This window comes from Phacochoerus africanus, chromosome 8, assembly GCF_016906955.1.
Source record: "Phacochoerus africanus isolate WHEZ1 chromosome 8, ROS_Pafr_v1, whole genome shotgun sequence".
In the NCBI taxonomy this organism is placed as follows: domain Eukaryota; kingdom Metazoa; phylum Chordata; class Mammalia; order Artiodactyla; family Suidae; genus Phacochoerus; species Phacochoerus africanus.
In genome coordinates this window covers 11,982,736-11,993,245 of record NC_062551.1, presented here as the reverse complement: position 1 = coordinate 11,993,245, position 10,510 = coordinate 11,982,736, and the positions used below count along the sequence as shown (strand labels likewise).

Below are 10,510 nucleotides of genomic sequence, written 5' to 3'. Positions count from 1 at the left end.
TTCTCAGCCATTTCCTGGGCAGATGCACAGAAAGGTCTGTTGTTGAACTGAAGAAAGACGCTGGGAATGGGTTCTGTGATCCTGCTCTGTTGTCAGGTTGGTTTCACCACCCAGCGGCCCACCGTGCCTCTCCCCATGGAGAGGGTTTCAATGAGCTTTTCATTCTCTTGGCTGCCTGAGCAAACAGCCATCACTGTTTCCATTGTGAGCTCTTCCCCTTCTGGAGCCAAGCCCAAGTTGAGGCAACATGTGCTTGAGACCAGCATTTGGCAGCCTGGGTCTTGGATGGAGCGACTTTCCGCCTTTTCCTTTTTCCCATCAAGATACATTTCTGGATGTGGAGACTGAGAGCAAGGCTGAATATGCTTAGTCCTTTTTTTTTTTTTTTTTCTTTTTAAGGCCACACCCTCGGCATATGGAGGTTCCCAGGGTAGGGGTCCAATCAGAGATACAGCTGCCAGCTTACACCACAGCCACATCAGATCCGACCTACACCACGGCTCATGGCAACGCTGGATCCTTAACCCACTGAGTGAAGTCAGGGATCGAACCTGCAACCTCATGGTTCCTAGTCGGATTCTGTTCCGCTGCACCACAATGGCAACTCCGAACAAACTTAGTTCTAAAATCCTGGAGTTTTCTTGTGGCACAATGGGTTAAGGATCTGGCATTGTCACTGCAGTGGCTCCTATTACTGCTGTGGTGGGGGTTTGGTCTCTGGCCTGGGACTTGTGTATGCCATGGATATAGCAAAAAAAAAAAAAAAAAAAGCTGGTTCCTCACTCTGCTAGGTCATTGGGATGAGGGACAAAAACTCCACATCAAAATTCAGAGCGCAAGGTACTAAGACAAAAATTATTTCCGTCCCTCCTTTGGTACTAACACGACAGAGGCCACATCTATCTCAAAGGGTCAATGGGTTTAGTTTCCTGGAGAAACTTTCTCTCTGCATTATCGACCCAAGTAAGAATTTTTATGAAAAAATCCTATCTCAAAGTTGAAAAAAATGAGCTTTCCTAATCCTGGGGCTTTATTTTCTAGATCAGGTGACAGTTTAGAATTCAGAGATTAAATGCTTTCCCGACATCCACAGAAGAAGCAGTGGAAGAGTTAGCACTAGAAAATAATTACCTGACTATCCAGACCAAAGTTTATTCTGCTATGTCAAGTAATTAATAAGGACTAGGGTTTGTTTGTTTTTTTTTATGTTAAGATATAATTACATACAATAAAATGCACAGTGTTTAAGTGTAGAGCTTAATAAAATTTGGCAAACGTTTACTTCCATGTAATCAACACTTCAATCAAAACGTGGAATGAGGAGTTCCCGTCGTGGCGCAGTGGTTAACGAATCCGACTAGGAACCATGAGGTTGCGGGTTCGGTCCCTGCCCTTGCTCAGTGGGTTAAGGATCCGGCGTTGCCGTGAGCTGTGGCGTAGGTCGCAGACTCGGCTTGGATCCCCCGTTGCTGTGGCTCTGGCGTAGGCCGGCAGCTACAGCTCCGATTAGACCCCTAGCCTGGGAACCTCCATATGCCGTGGGAGCGGCCCAAGAAATAGCAAAAAAAGACAAAAAACAAAACAAAAAAACGTGGAATGTTTCTATCACCCTAGAAAGTTTCCTTCAGCCTTTTTCTTTCCTTTTATAATTTTTTTAAATGGCCGCACCTGTGGCATACAGAAATTGCAAGGCCACGGTTTGAATCAGAAGTTCAGCTGCTAGCCTACACACCAGCCACAGCTACACCAGATCCTTTTTTTTTTTTTTTTTTGCTATTTCTTGGGCCGCTCCCGCGGCATATGGAGGTTCCCAGGCTAGGGGTCTAATCGGAGCTGTAGCTGCCAGCCCACGCCAGAGCCACAGCAACGTGGGATCCGAGCCGTGTCTGCGACCTACACCACAGCTCACGGCAACGCCGGATCATTAACCCTCTGAGCAAGGGCAGGGACCGAACCCGCAACCTCATGGTTCCTAGTCGGATTCGTTAACCACTGCGCCACGACGGGAACTCCTTTTTTTTTGTTTTTGTTTTTTTTTGCAGATCCTTAACCCACTGAGCGAGGCCAGGGATCCAACCTGTATCCTAATGGATACTAGTCGGGTTCTTAACCCACTCAGCCACAACGGGAACTCCCCCTTAAGCCTTTTTCCACCCAACTCCCTTCTCCCATCTTCCCCCACCAGGCAACAAATCCTGCTCTGATTTCCATCCCTTCTGATTAATTTTGGGGCTCCAGTTTTAAGAAATAAAAGTCAAATGCATGTGACCCTGCCTGCAGCCCTGAAGTGTCTCTTTGCAGAATTTTCCTTTCTTTTTTGAACCACAAGTACTACTTAAGATTTGTTTTGGATCCACTTGGACATTCTTCCAGAAAGTCAGTGTGAGCCCCAGTGCACATATATTTAAGTTTATTTATTTATTTTTTGTCTTTTTGCTATTTCTTTGGGCCGCTCCCGAGGCATATGGAGATTCGTTCAGTCGGATTCGTTGACCACTGAGCCACGACGGGAACTTCATATATTTAAGTTTAAAGGGATTCATGCTTACAAGATGTGAAGGTCAACTACGGTTCCTCATTACGTGGCACGAAAAAAACCTCTTCTTTCTGGGAGTTCCCACTGTGGTGCAGCAGAAACTAATCTGACTTAACCGTGAAGTGGTGGGTTCAATCCCTGGGCTCACTCAGTGGCTTAAGGATCCAGCGTTCCCGTGAGCTATAGTGTAGGTCGCAGATGCAGCTCAGGTCTGGCGTTGCTGTGGCTGTGGTGTAGGCTGGCAGCTGTAGCTCCAATTCAACCCCTAGCCTGGGAACCTCCATATGCTGAGGGTGTGGCCCTAAAAAGCAAAAAACAAAACAAAACAAACCCCTAAAAAACACACTTCTTCCTTCTGGAAAGTAGCTTTCTCCAGAATGCTTGCCGCCTTGGCTTTTTTCTCTACTCACTACTCCTCCAGGGCCGTGCTGCCTTTTTTCCTATGGAAAGATTTTTTTTTTTCCTTTTGGCTGCACCCACAGCATGCAGAAGTTCCAGGGCCAGGGATTGAATCTGTGTCATGGCTGCAACCTGAGGCACAGGAATGACAACATCGGACCCTTAACCTGCTGCACCACCAAGGGAATTCCTCCTATGGAGAGAAATGTCTGCACCCTTGAAAGTGAGTACAAGTGCATTTATCTTTTTACTTGGAAGCTGTTTCTTAGTTTCAATAACCTTCTGCTGCAGTGGGACTTCTTTTAACAGCTCCTCTGACACCCCCAGACACCATCACAGGAGGGAAGTAGCAGCTGAAAATCTAACACTGTCCTAAGCCATTTAACTAACTAGCAAGCTCTGGGTTTTAGAGACTGGAAAACTTTGCCCAAGGCTTGCTCCAAACACTGTCTGAAGCCAAAAAGTGCTGCCAAGGGCCAGGTGAAGGCAGCTTTCCATCAGCCACAGACACGACACGACCAGATCAGACAAGGCCTGCTTCTCTTCCAAGTGCAACGCCGGTGGCGGCCAGCACAGGTCATTTTCTCCACATCAGCTCGTCTCCCCAGACAGTGAGCTAATGCTTGGCGCTGAAAAAACCCCATAAAATAAGGCATTAAGCCCATGCTTTGAGGCAGAAATGACTAAATGGAATATATACACAGAATTATCTAAATCAAGCCAACTTTGTGTAATTCTAAAGAAAAAAAAGAGTACAAAAATTATGCATACATGGTTATAACATTGGAACCCACTTGTGGTGTGGGAGTTCCCTTTGTGGCTCAGAGGTTAACGAACACAACTAGGATCCAAGAAGATGCGGGTTCGATCCCTGGCCTCTCTCAGCAGGTCAAAGATCCAGCATTGCTGTGAGTTGTGGTGTAGGTTGCAGATGTGGTTCAGATCCCACATTGCTGTGGCTGTGGTGTAGGCCGGCAGCTACAGCTCCAATTTGACCCCTAGCCTGGGAACTTCCATATGCCGCGGGTGTGGTCCTAAAAAACAAAAAAATAAGAACCCACTTGTGAACACAAAACAAAGAGGAAGTAATACTGAAAGTGTAAACTTCCCTGAAAGAGTCAAATGCTGGAAGATATTTTTTAGTAGAAGAGATCAGATGCCTAAATCGTGCTGACTCCCTCTTTGCTTACAACGTCACCTCTGAGTATGTGTGCTGTGTCGGTAGTTTAAAACCATCTTAAATGTTCCCCGTGTTTAAAATCTTTTCTAAAATTTATTTTCTGGCCACGCCTAGGGCATGTGGAAGTTCCCTCGCCAGGGACTAAACCCATGCCCACACCTGACGCAGGCTGCTGCAGTGACATCACAGAATCCTTAACCCACTGCGACACAGAAAAACTCCCTCTCACATTTATTTAAAGTAAGTACTATATTAACGTGGTTCAAAAATTTTAAAGTAACAGTGAAAAGTCTCCCTCCCACTCCCAGGTCCCAACCATTCCCTCTCTCTCCCTATAGGCCCTGTGTTAGTGGTTTCTGTGTGTCTATTCAGAGATAGTTTAGCAAAACATAGATATATACCTTTCATCTTTCTTTTTTGTTTTTGTTTGGCTGTACCAATGGCATGTAGAAATTCCTGGGCTAGGGATCAAATTTGAAGCACAGCAGCAACCGAAGCTGCTGCATCCTCTACCTGAGATAAAGAAGGGAACTACCCTTTTTTATGGAAATGGAATGTTATAATGTCATCCTACATTTTACTTGTTTTTTACATTCGTATTTAGGAACAATTTTGAAGAACTATTTCAATAAAGAAAAATTATATGTTCATCTACCCTTTGACATAGCAAGTCCCACCTCTAATAATCTATCCAAAAGATATATTGGCAGAAAACCAAAATATTCTATATAAGCTAGTCACAGAGTATTTCAGTAGAAAAAATGAAATATCCATCAACAGCTAATGAAAATGGTTACTAATGGCAGCAACAAGAAACAGAGGTGAGGGGACAAAGATAGAAGACCCCTCTGAATGCAGCTTTTTTAAAAACTTGTCAACTTGGGAACCACATAAATATTTTTTGTCCTTTTTTAGGGCCGAACCCGCGGCATATGGAGGTTCCAGGCTGGGGTCTAATCGGAGCTACAGCCTCCGGCCTACATTGGAGCCACAGCCAGGCCAGATCCGAGCTGCATTTCCGACCTACACCACAGCTCACGGCAACACCAGATCCTTAACCCACTGAGCAAGGCCAGGGATCAAACCCGCAACCCCACTGTTCCTAGTTGGATTCATTTCCGCTGCGCCATGACAGGAACTCCTAAATATTTTACTATATATAATTTTTTAAAAAAGCCCTCCTATAAGTTGAAAGCAAAATGAAATAAAATTTACTATAGATTTGGAGCAGTAACTAGAGAGGAACTATTTCAAGTGACTTTAAAACACTCACAATCAACCCCTCAACCTCAGCACTACTGACATTTTGGACTGGATAATTCTTTGTTGTGGGGGGTTATTCTGCGCACCACAGGGTGTCAGCACCCAAGGCTGGGGTGAACTTTCCCGATTGGCAGTACTTTGTACTTACTGTTGCACATCGTTGCCAGGAGAATTAGCTGGTGTGGGTGGGTATGTGTATGTGACAGAGAGAAAGAGAGAAAGGGAGGGAAAGAGAGAGAGAGGGGCTCCCCTGGGAGTTCTAAACATGGGAGGCAGAGTTCCTGTGGTGGTATAGCAGTAACGAACCTGACTCGTACCCATGAGGATGCAGGTTTGATCCCTGGCCTTGCTCAGTGGGTTAAGGATCTGGTGTTGCTGTGAACTGTGGTGTAGGTCACAGATGTGGCTTGGATCTGGCATGGCTGTGGCTGTCTAGTGAATCAACCTGAGGGGGCCTTGAAGCAGCTGCTAAAATAGTTACGTGAAAGCGTGATGGGACAGCTCATAGCTGGGAGCACTGAATGCACTGATCAATCACAGAGAGGGCAACAACGCGACATTATGGTCCCCTGGATATGACGCAAGAGAAGTGTGCAGAATCACTGGCAAAGAACTGAATCCAAATGCAATCAAGCCTCTCCATGTAATAAGCACAAATATGTAGAAAACATGGGATACAGAGGAACCTGTCATCAACACTGGGGGAATAAGCAGCCCAACCCTGAGTGGGGGAGAGTCTACAGGACAAATGACCCATTAGTGAAGCCCAAAAAAGGGAGAATGAACTGTTACGGATTTCATGACACAAGACACATCCATCAAATGCACTGTGTAGACTTCCTGAATCCTAATTTGAACAACTCTAAAGTCAAAAGATATTTTTGAGACAACAGGGGAAACCAAGCACAGCCTGCATGATAGATAGTAAGGAATTATTGTTAATTTCGTTGGGTGAAACATAATGGTTAGGATTCACTTTCTTCTTTCTCTTTTTTTTTTCTTTTTTTTTTTTTTTCCAGCCACGCCTGCAGCACATGAAAGTTCCTAGGCTAGGGGGCAAATTGGAACTGCAGCTGCCAGCCTATTGCACAGCTACGGCAACGTGGGATCCGAGCCACATCTGCGACCTACACCACAGCTCATGGCAACACCAGATCCTTAACCCACTGAGCAAGGCCAGGGATTGAACCCACATCCTCATGGATACTAGTTGGGTTCTTAACCTGCTGAACTACAAAGGGAACTACAAATCAAAAATTTTATTCCATTTATATGAAATGTTTTAGGACGGGCAAATCCATAGCGACACAAAGTAGATTACAGCCTTCCCTCGGGCTGGTGGGTTGAGGGGTCATGAGGAGGGACTGCTAATGGGCACTGTACTGGACAGAACAAAAGTGTTCTAAAATTTACCATGGATTTACTCAAACCACTGAGTGGTACACTTCAAATGGGTGAATTTTATGGCATGTGGATTATATCTTAATAAAGCCGTTGTTTAAAAATATTTAAAGCAGGGAGTTCCCAATGTGGCACAGTGGAAACGAATCCAACTAGGAACCATGAGGTTGCAGGTTCGATCCCTGGCCTCGCTCAGTGGGTTGAGGCTCTGGTGCTGCTGTGAGCTGAGGTATAGGTCGCAGACGTGGCTCGGAACCTATGTTGCTGTGGCTGTAGTGTAGCCTGGCAGCTGTAGCTCTGATGAGACCCCTGGCCTGGGATCTATGCTGTGGATAAGGCCCTAAAAAGCCAAAAAAAAAAAAAAAAAAAAGCAGCAATAAACAAGTACTGAAGACCCACCAAGGACCTTGATTAATCCTAACATGGAGAGCTCCCATTTTCAGTCAATAAATTAGGGTGTGAAGAGGTTGAGAGTTAAACATTAAATGTTAGTAAAAACAGGACTGGTTGCTAGGTCAGTTGCTCAGCTGCTATAGGGACTTTTGGCCTTTTAGACAGAACTCTTTCCATTCAAAGTCATAGAAAAGTCTCAAACGGGCTTACGCAAAACAATAGGAATTTATCTCACACAACTGAAAGGCAGAGTAGGCACTAGCTTCAAGGATCTAGACATGATCAGGAGAGTTTTGATTCTCTTGGCTCTTTCCTTTCTCTTGCCTTTGTTCTCAAAGGCAGCCACAGGCAGTCCCAGATTGCATGGAGCTTACTGTTCCTGATACAAGAGGAGAGAATCTTACCTGACGGCTCTGGCAATAACTCCAGACTCTTCAGGTCTGGCTCACATTTCTGGAGCTAAGGAGTAAAGTTTGCATCAACCAAGTCTCGTGGATAGAGTAGAGCAGGGTGGCTCTCCAAAGGAAGAAAGGCGGGGGGTGCAAAATACATGTCCACTATGATAGGCGAAGCTCTAAAACTTGCAGAGATTCAATTATCCTCTCAGCCCAATGAATCCTTGCCACATCAACGTAGGAACACATAAAATGGAGCTACTGCTGAGTACTTTTAAAGCATCATATTCCAAATTCTTATTCTTAGAGAAGCAGTAAAACACAGGACACATACCAAGGTCACTAGCAAGATGCTACTTTAGCAGAGAGCTACTTCAATCAAGTATAGACTGTGCCATGTTTGGGAATTCCACCCATCTCACACAGAAGATATATATTGCTCTGGTAGGTGGCGGTCTTTTTTTTTTTTTTTCCCTTATCAGTTGCAGGGGAAGCTAAGGCTTGTTCAGTGTGTAGGAAGAAGGTGATCCAGCATGAAGGAACGGAGAACACCTGCTGCCAGCAAGCTTTTCTCATTTAAACTGGTGATAATCTGGTGGGTTTCTGATCCAGGATCCAAATGCCTGCTTCCGAAGTGCACGCCAGGCCTCCTGGTAAGTGGCTGCAGCCTCTTTGTATTCTTGGTACGTCGTTAGCTTCTGCACCCTAATGCACACACACGACCAAACACAGGTCTCACTGGACAGCTCACCACCATTGCCAGCAGGACACCTGAGCAATCGACTGGACAGATTTATTACAAGAGACTTAGGAACAGAAGGATATTGTTATGCTGTCCTAGAGCGACTCTTATTTCTCTGTAAGGAATTCACCAGAAAACAACATGGATTAAAAGAGGTAAGAATAAGCAGAATGCTAGTTTGGTCTGGTCCTGGTGGAATCAGATAAAAGAAGAACAACTGTATCTTCCTCTTGGTTTTGTAGTTGTTATTTCCTTACTTTTGCTTTTTAGGGCTGTACCTGTGACATATGGAAATTCCCAAGCTAACGGTTGAATCTGAGCTATAGCTGCCAGCCGATACCAAAGCCATAGCAACTCAGGATCCAAGCCTCGTCTGTGACCTACTGCTCACAGCAATGCCGGATCGAACCCGCATACTCATGGATACCAGTCGGGTTTGTTACTGCTGAGCCACAACAGGGACTCCAGAACTGCCCTTCTTCATGGCGTATACACTCACGGACGCCCCTGGTTTACCTGGGACAAGGCCAGACACAGACCCTCCGAACGCCCATTCGTTGTCTCAGGATTACTGAACTGTTCATACCCACTGACAGCATCTCGACAAAACCTGCTAACTTAGCCAAATATTAGTTATGCTTCTCTCCTTTCCCCAGACCCCGAACTGCGAGGCACCCTTGGCCTGAGCCACCATGAGCACGTCTAAGAACCTCTTCCTCACGGCCCCTCCTCAAAGTCAACATTTCCTGTTCAACGGTCATCAAAGCACCCGCTCATCCATCCTGTTCTCATTCCTGGTTCTAACTTAACCTCTCCGTGTACACACCTCTGCTCCTGCTATTAGAGAGGCTTACAGATCTTGAGACTGTGGCACTCCTGCAAGTGCATGAGTCCTCCTCTTCCTATTGTCACAGGCCCCTTCTCTTACTGCAATAATCCTTTATTTATTATTTATTTATATTTTGTGTCTGCACTCATGGTGTAGAGAAGTTCCCATGCCAGGGACTAAATTTGAGCCACAGCTGTGGCAATGGAAGTTCCTTTAAGTTCCTTTAACCCACTGCACCGGGCTGGGGAATGAACCCGTGCCTCCGCAGCGACCCAGGCTGCTGCAGTCAGAATCTTAACCCACTGTGCCATGGCAGGAACTCCGCAATAACCCTTTCAAATGAAGTCTCTCCTTACCTAAGTCCAGATATGTTTTGCATACACACAATGTATGGAAACCCATGCAGTTCCAGTCTGATACACTTTTCAGACAAGAAAACTGACCACAGATGACTGGAGGGCATCAATACACAGGACACGTGATGGTGAGAACAGGTGACTAGCCTCTTCAAAAAGAAGTGTCTACATTCTTTTGCTTCCCAAAACTGCTGTATAAAAAAGAATTTGGCTGGTCTCCTGGTCTTTGTTGCCAGTTCCTGGGAGGTGACTTACACCACCCTTAGAATTCTCCTAATAAGAGGAATATCTGGAGTTCCCGTCGTGGCACAGTGGTTAATGAATCCGACTAGGAACCATGAGGTTGCGGGTTCGGTCCCCGCCCTTGCTCAGTGGGTTAAGGATCCGGCGTTGCCGTGAGCTGTGGTGTAGGTTGCAGACGCGGCTCGGCTCCCGTGTTGCTGTGGCTCTGGCGTAGGCTGGCGGCTACAGCTCCGATTAGACCCCTAGCCTGGGAACCTCCATATGCCGCGGGAGCGGCCCAAGAAATGGCAAAAAGACAAAAAAAAAAAAAGAGGAATATCTTTGTTATTCATGGTGAGCCCCTCAGATCACACTCAAGTTTATGCTTAATGAAGTGACTCGTGGTGGGCCCTGCACAATTTCAGGCCGGGCTGGCCGGGCCGGAAAGACCAATTATGAGGTTAGAGAGCTGGGGCTTTGGGCCATCTGTTTCGTGTGACCTCCTGGGGTGGGAAGACTTGGGAGGTGGAGATAGAGTTCAATCACACACGTGGCCAACGATTCTACCGGTCATGTGTACGGATGAAACCCCAAACTCTGGACACGGAAGCTCGGGTCAGTGTCCTGTTGGTGACAGTGATGTGCTGGGAGGGTGATGCATCCTGAGGACACCAAAGTGTCGGGTTTGGGCCCCTCCCAGGTCTTGCCTGTGTGTCCCTCCTTTTATCTGGTCCTGATTTGCATCTTTCACAGTAAAAGGTAAGGCGTTCCCATCGTGGCTCAGCGGTTAACGA

At 46.1% G+C, this 10,510-nt stretch overlaps 1 protein-coding gene and 1 long non-coding RNA gene across 9 annotated transcripts in view; one reads left to right on the top strand and one right to left on the bottom strand.

Annotated features, from left to right (window-relative positions):
- Positions 1–7,378: 7,378 nt before the first annotated feature.
- The window catches only part of ADAT1 (adenosine deaminase tRNA specific 1), a 28,167-nt gene continuing 25,035 nt past the window's right edge, over positions 7,379–10,510 (bottom strand). For all 8 annotated transcript variants that reach the window (XM_047794046.1, XM_047794049.1, XM_047794045.1 and 5 more), the window contains one exon: positions 7,379–8,272. In XM_047794046.1, the coding sequence (XP_047650002.1) occupies positions 8,140–8,272 (133 nt within the window). In that variant the 3' untranslated portion in view covers positions 7,379–8,139. The remainder of the gene's footprint in view (positions 8,273–10,510) is intronic.
- On the top strand, positions 8,071–9,267 carry LOC125134578 (uncharacterized). Its single transcript, XR_007136690.1, has 2 exons — positions 8,071–8,220; positions 8,300–9,267. It is a non-coding gene; the product is annotated as an uncharacterized LOC125134578 (long non-coding RNA).